The 21,987-nt window shown below is 46.2% G+C and overlaps 1 protein-coding gene across 6 annotated transcripts; it reads right to left on the bottom strand.

Moving 5' to 3' along the window:
* Positions 1-357: 357 nt before the first annotated feature.
* On the bottom strand, positions 358-21,981 carry ATP6V0A1 (ATPase H+ transporting V0 subunit a1). Of its 6 annotated transcripts, none has more exons than XM_010724664.3 (17): positions 21,561-21,981; positions 20,614-20,740; positions 19,300-19,382; positions 18,528-18,621; positions 16,989-17,201; positions 16,221-16,371; positions 15,890-16,029; positions 15,000-15,157; positions 14,474-14,564; positions 13,620-13,738; positions 13,083-13,299; positions 12,426-12,533; positions 11,619-11,693; positions 9,267-9,374; positions 6,770-6,887; positions 6,165-6,336; positions 358-1,355 (listed from the first exon to the last, which is right to left on the bottom strand). In XM_010724664.3, the coding sequence occupies exons 1-17, from the start codon at positions 21,641-21,643 to the stop codon at positions 1,262-1,264; spliced, it is 2,151 nt and encodes a 716-aa protein (XP_010722966.1). In that variant the 5' UTR covers positions 21,644-21,981; the 3' UTR covers positions 358-1,261. The 6 variants fall into 6 exon arrangements, 4 of the variants coding, with proteins under 4 accessions (XP_010722966.1, XP_010722967.1, XP_031412928.1 ...); XM_031557068.1 differs by lacking the exon at positions 358-1,355 and adding an exon at positions 3,448-3,920; XM_010724665.3 differs by lacking the exon at positions 11,619-11,693 and having other exon boundaries at positions 21,561-21,980.
* Positions 21,982-21,987: the final 6 nt, after the last annotated feature.

Here is a 21,987-nt window from a genome sequence, read left to right as displayed (position 1 = left end):
GGGACCGCCATGGCCGCGCCGCTCGCTTCGGGCCTTGCAGGGCTCCGCCAATCCGCACCGCCCGCGGAAGGGGGGGCGGGGCCATCGAGAGCCAATCAGCGACGGGAAGCTGGAAGGACGACCGGGGTGGGGCAGAACGGAGGCAGGGCCGTGGGGATGATCTCTGCCTCCCGGCCGGAAGGGGGCGCTGCGAGTCCGCGCCCCGCGGCGCTCCAGGAAAGGGGAGGAAAAAGCAGCGCCTGGGAGCGGAGGGACCCCGCCCAGCCCGCAGCCCCGCACCCACGGTAACAGGCCGGAGGAACGGCCGCAGGACCCCAGCTCCTGTCCGACCCCTGGGAGCAAAAAGAGACCACAGCCTGCAGTGCAGCGCAGCGCCTTTAATGTACGGCGACTTCGATTAACGCACACAGCGATCCCCAGCCACGCGGCGGGCGGGTCTCGTTCCGCAGCCCGCACCGCCCCGCACCCCATCACTGCTCCCGACGCGCTCCGCACGCACACGGCAGCGCTGCAGGAGATGCGTGCAGCTCTTCCACGGCTTCCAGCTCAACTCCAGGCTGGGGGTATTTGTGTTCCTGTTCTACTCTGTTCACACAACACAGCAACAACTATAACTGACAGAGTTACACACAGCACAGCACAACACAGCACAACACAGCACAACACAGCACAACACAGCACTGCACCTCATCGGGCTGAGAAGGGCGGGGGCTGACCCACAATTTGCACAGGAGAAAAAGCGGCATCGGCAGGGGACGGAGCGGAGCTGCTTTGCCGTGCAGACCCCCAGCCCCCCCCGCACGGAGTTCTGGCAGCCCGGGGAGCGCAGCTGCCGCCCCTCCAGCTGCAAACAGAGCAGGCGTGGAAGCGCCGGCCGGCCGAGGCGCTCCGTGCGGCTGCGCTGCCCTCCTTCGCGCAGACACCGCACACAAAACTTCCTCCGAAATCTCTTCTCCCGAGCAGGAAGCTTTATGCAGGACGGAGGCTCTGCGCCCTCCTCTCCCTGCGCTCCTCCGCATTATTCTCCCCGTACCCTGACAGAGCCGGCAGGAAACGCACAGCTCAGCAGCACCGTTACACCACACCGACGCGCCGCGGCAACTGAAGGGAGAAGTTTCTTTGATCAGGATCACTCATTAACCCAGGAACGTCGAAGCTCGGGGCTTCCCGACTTCCCGGTAACACTCGGACTGCTGCAATAAATTACATTCACTATGGGGACACAGACGGGACACAAAGCACGGGTGCAGCGCAGGGGATGCTAATCGTCAAACTTCCCCTCGCGGATGGTGTCAAAGGAGAACGGCAGGAACTTGAAGCCCGTGCCAGTGTAGAACTTGTTCTGGAACTCGATCCTGGAAGAGAAGGAAGGCTCGTTAGGAAGGCGGGTCTCTCACAGGAGTTAGAAATTAGCAAGTAGCTGTTTACTGACTATAAAAAGTAAAGCTTTAAAGATTATATTCTAGATATCCGTCTGTAATATATATACACAGTATTGTATTATAGAACTATTATAGAACATATTGTAGAATATATAATATGATCTAATAGATGTGATGATGCAGCACTCCCACTGGCACAAAAACCACTCGGAAGTTTCTGGAGCAGGACGGCAGCAGCACCCAATTCCACCACGGCAACACAAAGAGCAACAAAATCAGGAAGAATCCCCTGAGCAGGGTCACGGAGCAGCACACGAGGCCACGTTACCGAACGTTTCAGGTGCAGCAACACCCAGCCTCGCGATGCTGTGCTGACTTCCACCAGCAGCGACTGCTGGCCGGTTACTGCAGTGCATTTGGTTTAAGCCCACGCAGCTCCTGAGCTCAACGCGTGCGCTCTGGTGGGACACAGCGCAGCCTGGTCTGCCCACTGCCCCCAGTAACTCGGTTTAAAAAAAGAATTATTCTGCAGATCTGTCCAGTGGTTGGGAACAGCCAAATAGGGGAAGAAAAGAGAATCCCGTGGGTCACCATAAAAACAGGCGTGGTGTTTCATGAGCCTCATGAGAAAAACTTTCCACCGCGCGGTCCACTAAAACACCAGGCCTGTAGGAATGAGGAGACAGCAAATGGCAGAGCAGTTCACAACAATTCAGAATAATAGAAAAAGACTCATTTTAGTTGTTGGTTTTTTTTCCCCCAAATTGAGAATCGAGGCAAAATCCAAAGTCGCTGGTATTTCAGGGCAAAAAGTGGTTTCTTGGCAGAGCTCAGGACTGGAACCTTCAAAACATTTTCCCCAATAGGTTCTGCTGCCTGTTGGTGCAGATGAGATCAGAGCTCCTGCAGAGGAATCCCTGGGACGAGGAGGATTTTCCACGTGGGAGGAAGGGCTCCTCGCCAACAGGCGCCAGTTTTCAGGAACCTCAATAATCTCCATAAGTGACTCAGGAACGACTCCGTAAGCAAAGGGAAAACAAGAGGCAGCTGGTTGGGTATCTGACTCACACAGAACCCATTGTAAATGCAATTTTAACCCCAATAAACTGTTCCAGCTGCCCCTGACATCTGAAAGTGCCTTTTGGACAGACTGAGTTACAACCAGCCTCGGCTGAACGCCTGAAACTCAAGGGGCGGCTGTCGGGAGCTTGGAGAACCACTGAAATGGTTCCACTAAATGCCGCAGCTTAAACGTCTGAGTGCTTCCTGCGACTGTGCAGAGGAGCACCCAGAACCTGAGGTCCCTTTCTGGAATCAGAAAATGCTGTTTCCAGGAGCACTCCCTATCTGTGTGCTACTTCTGCTGCTGAACTGCGTCTCAACACTGATCGACTTCTGCAAGAGTATTTACTGGACAGCCCCGCACTGCCAATAAACAGACAAAGCTGTCTGGCAGTTTGCATTAATAAAACAAACACCTTTCTTCAGATTTTTTTGTAGTAATAGTTGAGTGCTTGTCAGACTGCGATTGCATGGATTTTCCAACAGGCAGTCACAGAATTTCCAAACGTTTGGAAAACCGGGAGCCGGCAGCCCCAGCAGAAAGCAGCTGGAGAGAGGGAGACGTCTGTCGGGCAGGAAACCCAACTTTCGTTCGGTACGAGGGTAAATTCCTACGTGGTATTTTTGGATTCTGAGCAGAGTGCTGACGCGTGAGGCCAGCAGTGGCTCAGAAGGCAGGCAGGCACCCTGCAGGCAGCAGCAGAACAGGGTGCTGTGCACAGGTTCCCCCAGACGGCAGCGGGTCGTACACCATGGGTCACTCCGTCCCCCCGAAGGAGATGAGCAGCAGGATGCTGGTACGATCGCACAGGAGACGAGCCCAAGCTCCTGACCCTGACCAAGAAAAACCACCAAAATTCTGGCAGGCGGGGGGGGAGTTGGGCTGTGAGCAGGACAGGCCCAGCACGCCCACGCCTCCGGACAGCAGCACCCCTGGGGGCTGCACGCACTGCCCACGCAGGGCAGGGTCAGCTTACAGCAGCAGGGCAGGGCACCACAGAACTGCAGCTCTCTCTTTATTTCACATGGCTGACCGAGGCTGACCACAGTTGTACCTGAAATCCACTCTGCTGCCACTGCACAAACCCACGGCTCTTTCTGCCATGCAGAACAGAAGGGGCACTGGGCGAGCTGCTCGCCTCCAGCTGCACCCAGGGGAGATGCCTTGGATCTGTGTCACTGCCTCCAAAGGACTGAGCTCATCCTTTCAATGTCTGAATTAGTGGCAAACAGCTCAGGCAACACATGGTAAAGAAAAAGCACACTTATGTTTGTCTCAAGTCCACAAGAAGCGCGCTGCCTCCCAGGGATGTCCAAACCAGGCCTAAAACAGAGCCTAAAATGCTGCTTTACGCTGAAGGTGGCTGCACTGAAACTATCTCTGCATCAACCCATGATGGTGGGAGCCTGCTTTGCTTCCAGTTACAATCTTCTCCTTTTGGACAAAGTCTGTGTTTGCTCAATTGGGATATCTGACTAGATTTAAAAAGAAAAAGATACATTAACATCAACAGCAGTGTCAAACTAGAAAGAAAAAAAAGCAAACACAGCATTGTATTTCAGTACAAAGGCAGCTACCAAGCTCCAGCAGAACTGATATGGAATTGCAATCCTGGCAGCACTTTGAGTGCTTTCTCCACCCCAAAATGCCCCAGAAGAACCCAGCCTGCAGAAGGAATGCATGCTTCCTGCAAAAGCACACAGCAAGTCTTCCTCAACTGGCACTGATAGGTAGAACTCTGGGAAGAATCTGTTCTCACCACCGAGACATGTGCTAAATGATTGCCCCTTTCCAGGAAGGCTGAACCACCCACACCTTCAGAATTCCAGATAGGTGACTCTTGTCCCAGAGTAACAAAATCTGATCAGCTCCTCCCAGGACGGATATTTTGTTCCCTCCCCCCCCCCATCTTCCTTCTAAGAGAGGAACACAAACCATTGGAAGTTTACCAATTTCAAGTTTGGAAACAAAAAGGAATGTTAACAGCATGTTGTTTTGAACATCTGCAGGTGCACTTTTCATTCCACTGATAACGGAAATCCAAACAAACGCAGAACAGTCCCAGCACACCACATTCAGTCTGAAGTACTGCCTTCAGATTACTTCTCAGAGACTAAACTTCAACAGGTTCTATCTTAGAGAATGTAATTTAAGGTTTTAAAGTTTGAAACATGGTCAGGGGAAATATGACCGAGGAGCTTCAGTTCTGCAGCTCCCAACAAGGCCCTGCTACGCTCTGCATAGCACCTGTGACCTGTTTGCTTACTGCTGTTGCTTTGCTGTTTTTTTTTCCTCTTTGCTTGTCATTCACGCATCTATCTTCCCTCTACACATTTCCAGATCATTTTAATCACATTTTACAAACAGACAATGTGAAAAACTCTCTTTGCTGAGCTGTAACCTCTCGCTCACACTTGATTCAGATGCTTTGTGAGCAGAATCCTTAAGTGCAGCCTGTGATTATTAACACAAAATTGGTATCTCCAGAAAACAAAACAAAAAACAAAACAAAACCCCAAGAACACACACCTTCCTAACTGAGGCTATTCCTTTGAGTAAAAAGGGTTACAGTCTGCCAAGGAAGAGCATTCAGAAACGTGTACCTACTGTTATGCAGAAACGTGCCACCAAGCGTAGACAAACAAGATTTAAAACATCTGTTAATTTGCACAAACTGAAGACCAGGGACACCACGCACACAGTCAGTTCTGCTCACTCTGCTCTCCTTGGACTGTTAGCAGCAATACTGGGCAGGGTGTGCAGAACTCCTTTCGCAGTGATGCAAGGTGCAGTACAGCGACAGCAGTCAGAGGATGAGGAAACAGCAGCCAGCAAGAAGGCCTCGAGTGCCTGGTATGAAGATTCCTAGGCTGGAAGCCAGGAAAAAAACAGAAGCACCACCCAGCAGCCATTTGCAGCAGCCACACGGGCTCCCTCAGCACAAGATGGCTACAGCCAGCCCTGCATTTCCTGGTCCATCTCCATTCGCTTCGCTACAGAGACACGCCTGGACATTCAGTGCTCACCCAAATAGGCTGTCAGCAGGGAGAGCAAAGGGACGCAGTTGCCACTCCTGAGAAACTGGGGGAAAGTGCAAAAAAGGGTGCTTCTGCTCGCTTTTGAAAGGCACGGACTTCCTTTTCCCACTTAGACTGCTTTTAAAAAGTGTTCAGAACAGTTTTTCTTCCATGTAAGCAAAACAGAAAGCTCCTTCCGAACTTCACTTTGCTCTCTGTGCTCACCAGGAGCAACAGGGCCAGGCAGAAGACCAAAGGACAGAACAAAAGTGATCCTACTGAAAGCCAGAAGCGTTCATTCACCTCGCACAGCGTCCCCACCCTACTGTTCACAAAGCTCTAGTCTAATTTATTTTTAATTAGAGTTCAGCTACTCTCCACAATTTCTAAGTTATGCCTATGATTAGGAGAGAGGAGAGTATTAACAGAATGAAGAGTGAAATCTCTGACCATGTTAAAGACTTTCTGCTGTCAGAGCACATCTTCTGCAGGATGGTTAGGAAAGACTTATGGTCCTCCAGCACTTCTGAACACGACCAGCTCACCACAAAATTATCCACCACCCCAGTGTTACAGCCTCACTTTCACTGTGTAACAACCAGCACAATCTTCTGGAAGGTGTGCATTTCTCCAGACAGCCCACATGGCATCAGCCTCTTTTCCACGTAGAGCTGACGATTTCTGAGCATTGCTGTAACTCACCAGTGCAAGCGGAGAGCATGGAGGAAAGCAGACAGGCCCTCCATGACCAGGAGAATTGCTACCGTCAGGGTAGCAAAAGCAGCAAAAATGAAGAAAAGGCCAAAGCCTCCAGCCAGACTCCTCACGCTGAGCCCAGTGTGGATCACCATGGTCCACAGCACCTCCGAGAGCTCTGCCAGGAGAAGAGAGAGGAGAGGACTCATTTCAGAGCATCCAACAAGAAGAGAGCGCTGCAGTTTTCTATAGAGCAGAAACTGAGGTTGAGAAAAAAATCTTCCACCATAACGAAGTGGGAAAGTCAGGAGAGAGAAGAGTTTTTGCAGGCAAGGATGTCAGGACACTGCTGCACGCCGTGCAGACCCACTGGTCAGCAGCCCTTTGCTTCATTCAGCTCTTCCAACCCCACCCATCCTTCCAGACCCAGCTGTTAGCAGGGTGCTGTGCACGCAGACAGTGGTGTTTACACACAGCTCTGCCCTCCTCCAGCAGCGCCCGACACCGCAGCGCTGAGCTCTGGGGAAGCCACTGCACTGCTGCCCTTTGCCCACCAGCAGCCCAGCTCCATTGGTGACACCGAGCTGGATTCCCACTCCAGGAGTACTCACGTGCATGGGCTAAGCTGAGAGCCCAGAGCCTCAAGTAGGACGCAGTGTTGGAGATGCACCCCAGGCAGTACTCAATGGTGTGGATGGCCTGGTACACCACAGTGTCAGCAAAGTCAAACTGCAAAGAAACACAGAAAATGAAGGAGGCTGCGAGATGTGCAGGCAGGAAGGGCTGGCTGACTGGGGAGAATGAGAGCTACCTGGTGCTATCACCGAGGACATCGTGTTTGAACTTAGACACTGATACTGTCTTCTCCTGGTTTAGCATGTCAGTTTTATGAATTAAAAGCAAATTCTCTTGTCTTACTGGGTTTTGTAGAGTGACAGTTCACTGCTGCAGTTTTAATGATTGTTTTCATGTCCTATTGTACAAAATCAAGATATTCAGAATTCTGCCATTGACTTTGCCAGGAAAAGACTGTACAGCAACAAGATGGTGTTCGTATGAGTTCACTGGTAAGTTGCATGTACTTCTACAAGAAAAGAGACAGTATTCCAAGTCAGTACTGTGTATGCACCTCTGTGAAAAGACCGTTTTGCAAAATATGGACTTAACCTCTTTGAAAGCAAAAATAAAAACTGCACAAAGCAGTTTTGAGAAAGTCCTACCCGTACAATTCATAACTCTCTGTGCTTCGGTGATTTTTTGAAATAATAATTTAAAAAAAATCATAAGAAAGTCTGCCATGAAGGACAGTTTCTTACTGTTCACCTTGTGAAAGCGTTCCCTACATTTTGGACTTAATCTGTGCTTCAGAAACTGCTCATATTTAAGTCAAGTCAAAGTGGTATTTTAAAGACACGGAGCAACTCGCGTTGCAGGCATGCACAGCAGGCTATTTATGTTCTCATTTTGCTCTCAGTATACACAGGGCAGTAAATATTTTAAGCAGCAAAGTTAAACGAACTGTCAAAAGTGTAATTCTTCCTCTGCAGATTGAGAGCTGCAATGTTCTTTAGCAAAAACTGTCCCAGCAAACAGTGCCACCTCCCAGCACACACTGCACACCAGTGTGCAATTAATGGAACGTGATAAATATTTCAACAATGACAATTCACAGCCTCACGCAGCTGCCGGAGAGAATCCATCACTGTGCTGGGGGCTGGAAGGCTCAGCAGGATCACTTTGTTGGAGCATTTGCAGTTTTGCACATTTTTCAGAGGATTACAGAATTAACACCAATTCCACATGGAAATATGCACCACAGGTCCACCTTCCACATAACAGAACCACCTTCAGCATCATTTAAGACAACATCATTCTTGCAAAGCTACTCTACTGTCATGGCCGTTATGTTTTCATAACAAATTTGGCTACCTGATTTCCTGACCTCTGCAATAAATTCTGCACAAGAGTTCCTAAAACCCACTTAACACTCATAATTCTTACAACTATTTATGAATGAGCAGTTTCTCAGAACAGAGCCTCTCTTCTTACAGAAAAATGCAGGTTAGTTAAGCTGCTGAGCTATATGAAAACTGGACCAGATTTGCTGTATTTTCTCATTGGCAACAACCAGTATTGTCCTTAAAATGGAAGGCAGTTGGGTGGGAGGGAGAGCATACCAGCTTTAAGTGCTTTATTGCAGTGCAGAATTACCAAAGACACAACGTAAGGCAAGTGGGACTTGTTTAGAAGTTTAAAGCATCAACTTTTCAGTTTCAGAGTTCTGGCTTAACGGCTTTCTGGGTAAACTAAGAGATCTGCAGACAGGGGATAAGACAAACAAGCTAAATACATGAAGTAATCAAAGGTCTGTTAGTGGGTGTGACACTGCATGAAGGATTAAAGATGGCCTGTAGCATGTCAACACTGGATCTTTTGGAAAAGATGCCATGACACAACGCTCAGTTCAGTGCGTGGTTTACACCAATGGGAAACGTTCCAGATACACATGAATGCAGCAAAGCTGGCTGTAGTCTTACCACCTCATCCTCTGTAGGCTTGAAAACATAAGTTCACATTTAGTGTGGTGTCTCAATCAACATTAATCACGAACACATTCAATCATCCCCTCCTAAACGCGACACAGTAAAGCAGCAACAAATCACATGCACTACATGGAGGCAAAAAACTCCCAAATTAAGAGAGACCATCTCCTTTTTCTTCTCTACCAGCAGTAAGGCAAAGCAGCCAATGCCACCCCAGCAGTCAGAACAAATATAAGAAGTAGGATAGAAAAAACTACAGAAAAATGGCCTCGGATTTCGGCTAACAGTGGGGAAGCAAACAGCAAAGTGCACTGCACTCTGCAACCCTCACTGCACAGCCTGTGAGATGGTGGTTCTTCTAATAAAGACAGAACTAAATTTCCCTTTGCCTGCAAATTACACTTTTTCCCCACCTTCAAGTCCTGGGAATGACCAGAAGACTGCAGTACTTTACTGCTATGAAAACACTTCGCTGAGAATGTTGCTATTTAAACAACTTGAAAATACAGCCAAACCAGCACCTTCTGTTCCCAAGTGCACTGAGGCAGGACGCTCAGGTACTCACCTCCTCCCCCTCCTCAGAATGGGTAGATAGCTGATCGTGTTGGATGATCTCAGCATCCTCCTCTGTCGGTCCGTTGCCCACCCGGATCCCACCGAAGTTGTGTGTTCCCTAAAACACGAAGAAAAAGAAAGAAGAGAAAGTGTTGTTTGTGGCTTACTCCGACAGCAGAAGCTTCTTACAACTCCGTGCACAGCAGCAGTTGCTCACAGAAGACGACAAAATATGAAAGCCCAGGTTTAATCAGCTGTGCAATTCCTTTTCTCAGTTTGGATGGAAAAGATGCTGAATCCTGTAAGGCTGGGAAAAAAGGTCTGAATGAATACCTGATAATTTCTATAAAGTGACTGCAAACCTAAGTAAAATAAATGCCAAATCTCTCATGAGGACGTTTGCTGTAACTGATGTGAACAGACCAATGTTTTGCACAACAGCAGCTGTGAAGCAAGCACGTAGAATCGAGTGAAACACCACTGCTGTTGTGGATGAGACAAGTCACACAGTGGCTGACAAATGCACACACACACCATGGCAGGCACACAGCACACGTGGGAAATCAGACTTTCCCTCACATGGAAATTCTGCGTTGTGCAAGCAGTTCCTTTTATAGAGAATTGTTTTGACATCCAGCGTCTGACAGCACAAACCAGTCTGAAACCCCTCCGAAAGTCACCCAGTGGCTGCAGTCACTGCTCAGTTAAGGTGAGCTTTGCAGGCACACACAGTCTCACAGCCAAGAACGGATGCAGAGGACTGCTCACCACGACTGTTCTTGAGCTGAGCTTTTATGCACTGTAAATGTGTGCCGCACTATGAAGGCCTGACTGGCAAATCACTACTTCTGGATTTCTGCTCAGCAAGTGGCACTGTACAGCAGGATTCTTCCTTCCTCCAAGGTGTTCCAAAGACACAAAATGCTGGTGACTGATCTGAAGGACTGCACGTGAAGACCTCAGGGTCTGACCTACCTAGAGAAGCAAACTAAAATGCCACAAATAGGAACAAAACCCCACGCTCAGCCTCAGGACTGTACTGGGGTCATCTGGGAGATGGAAGGTAAACAGACTAAGCAGCAACATTAATTCTTTGTAAGCTTAGGGTTGACAAAATGAAGCATTGAGATTCTGAGAGCCATCTGCTCTCACACTGCATGGCTCTGGCATCCAGCAGCACTGCTGCTCAGCATTCTGTTCTCTAGCTGATCTGCTCTTAAAAGCTTACTTCTGCTTAATGCCGAACACCACGTTTGCCCAAAACATCAGATGTGAATTTAAGATTTGGCTGGGTTGTTTCTAAAAATAAATAAATAAATAAATTAGGCAGTCATTTATGCTCTGAAAATAGAAATAAGATGAAAACAGCCAGACTACATTTATAGCTAAGACAGCACTTTTACTATGATTTTTACCATAGTAAAAAAAATATCAGTAGTTACTGATAAATAGTATCAGTACTCCATTTCTACATTCCTGGTCTGCAGGAATCTGTACTCTGAAGCTCTTCCCTCACACTCAACTTGTGTCAGTTCTTTGCAGCCAAACTTAACACAGCTCCAAAAGCTCCAACCAACCTCACAGATCTGACCACGCTTCAAGCAAACATCTTCACTCGCATCTTCTCTTATTGGATGCTGGGTGAATTATGCACGAGAGGTGCACTGTCTTTTCTGACCTGTGTAGCTACTTAAGATTTCATAACAGAAACAGGAGCCAACAGATAAGAAGTTGTCCCCAGATCACCTTTGACACAAAGTACAACGTGTTTCATAGTTTGAAAGACTTCAGCTTGTTAGAGAGGTAGCATTCAGAACTAAAACCCATCTGAAATATGACGTACAGGGGAAGGGGTAAAGTTCTGGAGCTGCTGCAATCTTTGCTCCCCCAGAAAACTTCCACACCAGAGGGCTGCCTGCAGCTTATTTGCTGGCACAGGCACAGATGCCCAAAACCAGTAATTATTGCTATGATGTTGTTGGGAGGCCATCACTGACATGCTTGGGAACACAACGTAAACAAAAATGCTTCAATGAAAGAAATCCTACTCTAGCTTAAACAAATATGCAAGAAAAGGAAAAAGGGGAACTTAACTTGGGGGGGATGTGGCAGCAAGGTATTCTTGTGCTGCTCTGCAGGTTGTGATTTCAGCAACACTCCTGCAAAGAAGTGTGCCTGCATTCTGTGCGTGTGTAACTATTATCCAGCAGCCTGGTAGCTCTTCCAAAATGCATCAGCTTTGCTGAACTTTGCTCTTTCACCCTAAAGGTGCAGTAGTCATTCACTTATGAAATTCAGGTGCATTTCATGCTCTCTTGTTAATTCGATATAAATCCATCAGGTGATTTTTAAATCCACTCACTGTTGCAGCCGCTGCTGCCTCTAGTGCCTGCTGGTTCGGGACTGTGCTGCCCTGGGCCTCCACGGGCTGCCCTTCCTGATAGCGAATGGAAGAAAAGAAAGGGAGGAGGAAGAAGACAAAAAGAGAAAGGGAGACGAATGGAGGGGACATGGGAGGATGAAAGATGGTCAGAGAAGGGAGAGGGAGTGTCTTTAACTGAGCTGATCTTTGACTCACTTAACATCCTAAAAGCTATCTGCCATACATGCAGGGAGAATTTTCAGGTATCCCCAGAGCACATGTGCCAAGTTCCTGCATTTTATAGGAAAGATTCTTTACAATACAGTTGGAAACCTAGAGATTACCCCAGGAGATAATCTCTCACATAAAAAAAAAAAAATAGACTTACGCTATCTTCTTTTTTAACCATTCAAACTGCTTTAGCAAAGATGGCTATTAAGTCTCTACGCCAATGAAGCTAACTCCATTGCTTTTACACCATCACCCTAGCAAAAGCCCAGAAGTGCATCCAGCAACAAGTAAGACTGGGTTCCTGAACCAGCTGACAATGCTCAAGGTGGTTTTATTGTTTTTATCATTACCAACAGGTAGGGTTTTTAAAGCTGGTTTGGTGCTGGATCCAGTTTGAGAAGCAGGCAGGCAATACTTCACCTCCAGCAACAGCCACCTGCCCCTACGCCCAGGAATACGCAGAGAGCCTTTAAGGTCTGTAACGCTGTGTGAACCCACGTACCAAGGACAAGGTGGAAAACAGCTTTTCAATTATAATTTGTTCTCATATTGAAAATATACAGAGTAGTCACCCACCAAGTGCTTTCTCCTTAAATACTGGTGGCGAAGGACCAGAGGTTTAGCTACCAGCATCCATGGCACGCACAGTAATGCCACCACCACAAGGAAACACTGGAGTCCTTTCTGTAAAAGAAACAAGCCTCAGATGATTTACTGACAATCCACGTTCACACAAACCCTCTCAGGCAGTCTTAAGCAACACTGAATGACTGAATTCCCACAGCGTGGGGATGCTTCACACTCTCTCTCTTATAGAAGATGTGCTGTACTTGACACCTGATTGCAGCTGCCACAACTGCCTGCACACAGCAGGAGCACTGACACTGGTCAGGTGAGGGAGAAAGCCAGAAGATCCTGCAAACAGCATCAGCACGTACTGCTAAGCTCAGAGGCACTGCATTGTAGGTGCAGGGCAATATTCCTTTTGACTTCCCACGGTTGCTTTGGATCCAAGTATTCTGGAGCCACAGCTGATGTGCTCAGACTGACATAAATTCTCTGCACAGAAATTCTGCCTTTCTTCCACATTACACAGTGTCAGGCTTTGGAAACAACGCCACATTTCTCCTCTCACAAAGTGCTTAACGCTTAATTTTACAATTATTATAAGGTCAACCAAAGACGAATATCACAAAGCACCTCTGACCTTACAATTCAAAAAACAGTACACACCTGCCCTTTATAAAGCATCTTGTTACTGGTATCACCATAGGAAAACAAAAACATGTTGATAAAATGTATTAAAAGGCTTGGGGCTTCCTTTGATGTGTGAGCATCGTAGGCTGTCCATTTGTAGAAAATGAGAATAACAAGGTATCCAAACAGCGAGGACATGAAAATCATCTCCGGAATAAATCCAAGGTATATGTTCAGTGGCTTCTTAAAATATCTACAGGAAAATAAAAGGAGGAAAGTTTAAAATCACATTTAGTTCGCATTAGTCTGATGTAGGGCAAAAACTTTAAATGAGAAGGAAAAAGCAGTTTTGTAACAAAACTGCAGAGGCTGTGCATTTCTGTAAGAGCTAGGACTTAAACACAGTTAATTACTTGACACGTATAGTTATACATACACAGACAGAAATAACTACTGTGCCCTTCAATCAGAAGGTTAAAGTCTGAGGTTTCTGCATCTTAAACTGATACACGAACTGCACCCAGAGAAATTCTCCCTCCTCTCCCATCAGAAAAACAGGAATAAAGCTCTTACATGTGGTTGAGAAGACTCAACATGACACCAAAGAGCATGTGGATAATGCCAAGAATCACAGACATTTTCATCTTAAATGAATTGAGGAAGGCCAGTTTATTGTTGGCAATATTCCAGATCTGTGACAAAAAACAACACTGAGTCAGCCAAACACTGAGGAAAAGGAAAACAGAAAAGAATGAAAATGTTCCGTTTAAGCTAAGCTATGTGTTTGTGGTAGAGATATCTGCTCAGGAAAACTCAGCAGACAACCCTTCTGATAAGAACCCTCGCTGATCCCACCACCAGAGCAGGAATCAAACCTTGTTTATTTTCATTTTGCCAAAAGTAGCAGGAAAGGAGGAGAGAGGGCTGTTATCTTGACAGAAAACCTGTTTATACATTTCAATGAGAAATTACACAAGTTCTGACTTTCTGCCACCTCATCTTTCATGTGGAACACATGCAAATTTTTCTATCAAATCCTAAAAGCATAGGAGTAGTGTTACTGAAATAGGCAGCTACAAAATGACTGTTACTCAGAAATTCTATTTCCAAGACTGACTGAAAGAGAACTGGCTTTCTCCAAAGTAGGAAAAGAAATCACTTTAGGAAGTTACTTTTAAGTCTCATACCAGACGTGATTAAAATGCAGGTTGGAAAGGGTGAGGAAGAAATCTTTCATGGTCCCAAGAATAAGTCTTTCTATCCTGCACCTACTGCCTCTTTGGAACTAGGTTCATTTCCATCATTCACAACTATTTCAAACACCTTTTGCTAGGATGTGGAAAACTTTCACAGTGAATTGAACAGATCCTTTTCTGTTTATACACAGGATGTTCTCTGCCGTCCTTTAAGGAAGGAAGAGTTCTTACCGGGTCGATGCCGAAGGGGTAGGGGCCACCAAACACTCCTGCTTCAGCAGGGTCCAGCTGAAGCAAAGGCGTAGTCTTAAGCAGCTCATCTCTGTTTGGGAGTAAGTACATTATACAACATGTTAGCATAAGCAACGTTGATCTCCGTTTAAAACTAACAGCATTCTTCCTTGTGAGTGCAAGGGATATCTCAAAATGAGAGAACTTAAAGGTTCCCATGCAGCCCTAAAGATTTTCCAGTAACAAAACAGTCTCTTGACCTCTTATGCTGCGTCACAAGGAAAAGACAGAGGGACAGGAATCTTGCTACGTCAGTGATAAGAAAGGTGATAAAGTGCATCTTTATGAGTTTCCTGAAAACAAGCAGGCTTGAAACTTGAGAGGTATCACATTTGCACCCTCTTCCTACTCCACTTGAAACTGAGTTCAGAAGTTTTTGTCTTCTAGAGCTGGTAAGACAGTGGTGAAAGATAAATCACCTACTTGCCACGATCACACTTCATTCAATTAAGAACTGTTTACTCACGACCAATTGGCTTTGGAGAACATGGGCCGGACGCTCCACGATGAACCAAACATATTAAGAGACTTGGAGAAGCAGTCGTTATAGATAAGGCCCGTGTAAGTGGAGAACAGTCCCATCAGCAGGATGATGTATCGACCACTAAAAACAGTGTTGAACATCTAACATGAAAGAGGAGAAAAGAAAGTCTGTGAGAACAAGGGACGTCTCTCCTACAAACAAAACAGCAAAAGCAGTCAGCAGCAGAACAAGTGATCTGGCCCATGATGACAGCACAGTATCTGGGGGAGATTAAGGGTGCAAGAGGTAACTCTGCAAGAACAGAACCCGAATGCAGAGGATAAGCAGGCTGATTAGCTGAGGAGGATAAACTGCACTCCATGCAGTGATGTAAACCCCAGCTGGCAGCACCGCTTTGGAACTAAGCAGGGCTGACCCTGCTTTCTTCACACTCATGTACAAAACTGATCCATCTCCTATCAATGTAAGCCCTGAGCGAAGCAGACTTGTCTAGAACAACAACAACAACAAAAAGAATCGTGGAGATGCACACATATTTGTGTGCACAAACACTAGGAATTGTGCAATGATTGCAAGTCTTTATGATCCAATCTGGTTTTGGTTGATTCATTTACAGCAGCTTAGCTGTCCAACTGCACTCAATAAACAATTTCTTTCAAATGTCTGAAAGAAATAATTTCCTACAAATTTCTGAAAGGAAAAACAAAGAAACTGACTGTTACTATGAAATGAAGCAGCTCAGTGCATGGCGTACAGACCTGGCATTCTGCTTGTGTGCTCCCTGTTTCGAGGAGTAACAAGGGGGAATATAGGAGCAAATCCAGTCACAACTCTGTATTAAGCACAGAGCTGAGCACAGCACCTCTCCTTACCTCATTGTCACTTTTCTGTGACAGAATACGACTCTCCCTAAGCACCATCCAGATAGCAATCAGAGTCATCAGGATTCCATGGCCAAAATCTCCAAACATCACAGCAAACAGAAACGGGAAGGTAATGATCGTATACGGGGCTGGAAGAGAAAGACCCTCCTAATGCACTGCATTCACCAAGTCCAGATTTACTATAGTGCAGATTCCAAAGTTTGTTCCCCATTTCCAAAGGCTGCAAAGTACCATATTAGACATTTTCACACAGGACAGTCAACATGGAGAAACACCACGACTAGAAGTTACTTCATCACTTCTTAAAGTACGGATCTACCTGGATTTATTTCCCGGTAAGTTCCAATGCCATAAGCATCAACGATGTTCTGAAAGCCACAAGTGAACTTGTTAGTTTTGTTGTATGTTGGTGGGGTCTGATTGGTTTGCATCCGATTTAAAATAGATGGGACAGTGGAACCACTGTGCTCCTGTTATGGAAGTGAAACAAAACAAAACAAAACAGATCATGATTAGAAAATATCCTTGGGGCAATGGAAGACAGAGTAAAACATTTATTTCCTGCTGCCATTTGGAGAAGTACAGGCTTTCATTTTTGTAGACTGCTTGCCTGATGAAAGGTACTTCAGCCATTGAACAGGCTGCCAAATTTCCTCTGCTCTCCCTCTCAGGTAACAGGAGAAATAAAATTTTCAAGGCGCCCAACTCTTCGCTATTTATCTGAGCAGAGGGAGTGAGCTTGCTAAAGCTCTAGATCATTCCTTTAAGTTCCACTGCATATAAAAACAGCTGCAAAGCACAGCCTGGTTAACCAAATGCACCAAATGACTCCAACTCAGGAAGACGTTTTATCGCACTTTCCTGAACTTGAAGGCTTACACAACGTATTTGTAACTAAGTGAGGTGCTCAGCAGAATACCTATAAGCCATGACTCCTGCATGTCAGATAAACCTTCCTCTGTGAGGGCTGATTGAAACAGTCTAAAGAAGCGGTTTCCAGAAAAATCAATGAATTCCTGTTGCACTTGCTGAGAGTTGCTAATCTGCTTGAACAGAAGCAGACGGGAGCAGTGCAGCAGTTACTCACTGTGCCTCTCCGGAGGGCAAACTGGATGGAATCGAGGTCAGCTACAGGACACCAGACTTCAGCAATCAAGCACTTCTGTGTCACATCAATATTGCACAGGTTCAGGGTATGGTAGATGGCCTTCATCTTGCGGACTTTGATGAACCAGACCCGAATATTTTTAGCAGCTGCCTGCAGAACTCTTTGGCGGTGATCCTCCGTTTGGTTCAGCACCTTTCATGGAAAAGCGAGACAAAGATGAGGCAAAATCAGCAGCCAAAACTCGTAGCATACAAAGACACAGTGAAGTAGGGCTGACCAACAAGACAATGGATGAATGAGCCCTTGCCCCCATCCAGCACAAGACTTCCACACGTGTGATGCTTTCGTTTCCATACTAATTGCTCCCTTCTGCTAAGAGGGTTTAGGGCTTCTTTCCAGGTATAGTCTGACTACTTTCCTCCTCCAACCCCAAGGTCAGTGGATATTTCAAACAGTATTTCAAACAATGAGCTAAGCTGTTCGGAGAACATTTTTTCCTCCACCCAGGTTAAAAGAGCAGAGAAGAGTTCTGCAGGCGAGGCATGCAGCACCTTAAAGCCCCCCGGTAATATTACAACACTTTTTTTTTCCCTGAAAAGGATAAAGTGTTTTTTTATTAAGAGTGTTTTCCAACTGGAACATGTCTAACTCCGGCAAAGTCAGATTCCCAGCCTGGAAAGTCTGAGACTCAAGGGAAAGTGAGGACACAGGGCACAGCTATCACATGCAGCTCTGAATGTTAATAGTCAAATTGCTTCTGCATTCTTATCTACTTCACTAAACAGCTGCACCACAAATCTTCCAGCCTGAAACGGGGTCTGTATCAAATAAGCCATTCAAATGCAACCATTTTTCCTCCTAGTTCCTGAACTTTCTTCTGATTTTCATCTTAGATCCCTCCGGTTTTTCTGCATTATGACATACTGCCTTTTCTCCTTGAAGCAAATGTCAAGTATTTCAGAGCTGGCACTTCACAGCTGTGTGCTGACTGCTTTTAACAAGCATTCAGGCTGCTGCACAACAGTTTAATCATAATGCAGAAACTCTGTAAGAAAGCAGAAGGTGAAAATATGAAGACAGGCAGAAAAAACTTGATAGGTTAAAATTAGCGTCGTTATCTCAACATGGAGACAAGTTTAAAAATGTTTTCTAAGCTCTCGCAGATGAAACAGGCAATTATACAAGCATGCTTTCAGAGCTGAAAGCGCAGTATCTTCTTACTCATGCACATTCCTCTCTGCTCCCTGGTATTTGGTTCTATATTGACACTGTATTTACATGTATATAATTAACAGCTCAGACACACGCAAAGATCAAACCACCGCTCTGAAGTCTGAAAAAGAAAATGAGCAGAAAGCCTCCAAGCAGCTTTCCTGCAGTGCTCAGCTGCTGGTCTCAAGCTACCCTCAGCTGAAAACATGGTCACCTAATAATGCCAAAACAATTCCCTCTTAATAGGACCCAAAGATGAATTTAACTATTAATTAAACAAACAAGTATTGACTGCATTTATTTTACCATCTGAAGGTCATCAATTCTGGTATTGACACCAGAAGCCATTTCCTTCCGCTCCTGTGGTGTTTCTGGACACGGGTAGAGGGAGGCACGGAATCTGAAAGACACGCAAGCAGCCGTAGTAAGAAAGATGGGAGAAACATTAACCCATCAGGGAAACAGATGGCTAAGACTAAACACAGAAATAAAGCAAGGAGCATCTTAATATCAGCAAAGCCTGCCAAGCACTGTTTCAGTCTTCAAATCAAATGGGTACAGACGTTTGCTTAAGGCCAGAACAGAAGCTGAATACTGAAGAAAGAAAAAACAAAACCAACCAACCACCTCTGTTCCCTGCCCTGACAGTCTCAAAAGCACTGTTGTGAAGTCGATTAGCCACCCCCGTTCAGGGTGCTCCTATCATGCCAATGCAGCTGCTGCTAACGCAGTCACTGCTGGTCTCTGTGACAATGCTGCCTGCTGGCAGCCTGATAAGCCTGCGTGAGAGTTCAGCACAAACCCCATTGTTTTTAGGCATCCTCTAACACTAAGCAGTTGTCTGCTTTGAGCATGACAGGCCTAGGGAGCAGCCAATGTGACTGTAAGACATGATACAGCTACATCTGGTACATTTTATTTGCTGTCCAAGTACGTACTCCCACAGCCATCACAGAGCAAGGAGCTGAGAACTATGGATATTGAGCCATTTCAATGAATTCCAAGTATCTGAGTGTTCTTCTATGAGTGTTACACGTAGCAAGATGCCCAGTCTAAGACTTTCAAGTAACTTGCATACCCTTCACATATCTTCTTGACTCTGTTCTTCAATTGGTCACCTTGGAAAAAGATGATAAATACAGACTTGTGCACATAATCCCCCTAGAACAGAAGAAAGGGTGTGTTGTAACAGCTCAGCTAGTTCCAAATATTCGCATTACAGCGAATTACAACAGTGTCTTACTTTCCCTTCATTGGAATCTGTACACATAGAGATCAGAATTGCACAGCGAGTCAAGAATGCACCTTAACACAGAAAGTCACAAGGATCAGAGTCAGGGTTTCTTGGCCTCAATACTACTTCTGTATTTGTGGTTACTGAAGCAAAATGTTCAAGATTATCTACCCCAACTCATAGAATAAACATGAAAAGCTGGGAAAAATTGCCAAAAGAACAGGGATGCAATGAAATAGATGTATCATCCCTTACTGTAGGCAGCTGACTGCAGAATCAAGAAAAAAGAGTGAACTAAAAAAAGATGGAGTTCAGTGGCCTTTGTCCTCCAGGGAGGCCAAGAGCACATTCTTTGCACAGCTGTTTTCATGTTGGTAGCCAGTTCCCTTTTCCTGCATTTGTTGACAAGTTATTGTTCTACTTCACTTAGGAAATCTTTCCATAATGCTTAGAAATTAATTACGTTAGGTGTAACCTCAATTTAAGGAAGTGCTGCACATTAAGAACAAAGCCTCTCCTTGCTGACAGATCATTGAACAGGTCAGCTACCAGCAGCTAGGACAGGAGAACAAGGGAGCCTTGCATGAGAAACAGAGGCAATTAGTGAGTTTAATGCGCCTGGCTTTGTTCCAGTGCAGCCTTCATGCAGCCCCCCCCTTTTTTTTTTTCCCCTACTTTAAGATCCAAAAATTTGTGTACTGTCCACGTATTTGAGCAGAGAGGACACTGTAAAACCAGCCCCAATTACAAGATTTACCAATTGTATTTGCAAAAAAGCCAGCAATTCTCAGGTGTACGTTTAAATTTCTGGGTAAGATATTATGAAAAGTACCAGTTCAAAATAAATGAGCTACTGCTGCCGTGCGCTGCTGACATCTGAAAGAGCCCCTCTCTCGAGGAAATCTACTCCACGCACGAGTTGCACTCGCATGCTCGTGCCAGAGAGGTAACTGTGCCTCGCTGCGGCCCAGGCTCATCCCCCTGTAACAGGGCTTATCATCCATCTCTTTTTTCTTTTGTCATTAAAGCCTGAAGTGCTGCAGTGCAACACAAATGCTTGCCTTCGTGGAGCTCCCGGAGGGCAAGAGGCATAAAACCGTAAGCGGATCCTTTTACACATCTGAGCCTTTTGCCACTGCAAAGGATGGGTAACCTTACCGTGACGGGATCCTCCAGGGGGTTTTCAATCTCAGCCTGGCGCAGGAAGACGTTCCCTCGGCACACGCGCCACAGCATGCGCTCAAACGTGGGGATTCGCTCGCGGTTGATCACTCCAGCCACAAACCTGGAGAGGGGACAGCGTGAGCCCTGCACCTACGGCAGCACTCAGCCTCGTAGCACAACGCCGACACCGGCTGGAGCTCAGCATCGCACCGAAAGCTACACAGCCATCCTTCGTGCATTACGGGAAGCTCTCTCCATAGGCAGAGATGAACCAAAAACAGCAGCACGACACAAACACCGAGACGTAACAGAATGGTCTGTTAAGAAACTACTGATTAGAAGAGGAAACAAACGCACTTAGGCATACAGTTTCTAAGCCCACTACTGCTCATGTTATCAGGCTCCTGGCACGTCACACGTGAAGGATTGGAGCGGTCAGGGTTACACTGACTGTGTTCTCAGCATGTGCTTCAGAAGACCCCACTGACTCAAATCCCTGTGTCCACACGGAACTACACACGTATGGAAACAGCCTGGAAGCAGCTTCTTCCCAGGCCATGGATCCGGGGGTCCCTTCACCCCCTTGTCTTGGAAACTAGGCCTAACTGTGACAAAGATACGGAACCACAGTTTTTTCATAGTAGTGCGTGCTCACAGTTACTGGTTTCAACAAAGCTGCGAGAGCTCAGTGTCTGAAAAAGCAAACAGAACAGATTTACAAGGAATAGACTAGTACAATTCCTCATCTAGAGAGCAACTTCACGCGCTGTGAAGCTCACGTATGCAGGACAAAAACACAGACCCACAGTCAGTGTTAGATCAGCCTTCATCTGCTTCAAGCACCAGTCTACATCCTGCAACAACAGCGCTCAAATCACTGCAGAATGACCAAAAGGCAGCTGCGTTAACACAAGACAGGAGAAAGCACAAATTGCCATTACCCAAGCCGTAGTGGGGCACCTCTTCCCATCTCACTTGGCTCCAGGAGTGAAGAGGATTCCTCCAACAGGTCTGGATCCGCCATCTGCTGATGATGCAATTCAGCCTGAATTCACAAATCAATTAACATCTAATGAAACTAGTTAGTGGCATGCAGGGCACGAGGAACCAGGAGATAGTTTGGGGAGACAAAAGAAAAAAGAGAGAACAAAACAGCAGAAAAAGGAGACAGGTGATAGACAAGACAGCAAGAATCACACAAGGAGGAAAACAAGAGGAAAAGATGGAATGGCAAAGCAAAGCTCCCGTACAAGAAAGGTCTGAAGGCTGCTGCAACAGAACAAATAGGCTGTGGGATATATAAGTCTGAAGAAAGGTAGAATTCCAAGAAACTTATGTTTTAAATACAAGTTATGTTCCCAAGAACTT

The sequence above is a fragment of the Meleagris gallopavo genome, chromosome 29, assembly GCF_000146605.3.
Source record: "Meleagris gallopavo isolate NT-WF06-2002-E0010 breed Aviagen turkey brand Nicholas breeding stock chromosome 29, Turkey_5.1, whole genome shotgun sequence".
Classification (NCBI taxonomy): Eukaryota; Metazoa; Chordata; class Aves; order Galliformes; family Phasianidae; genus Meleagris; species Meleagris gallopavo.
Note: the sequence above shows the minus strand (reverse complement) of the source record. Positions and strands in the feature narration are given on the sequence as shown.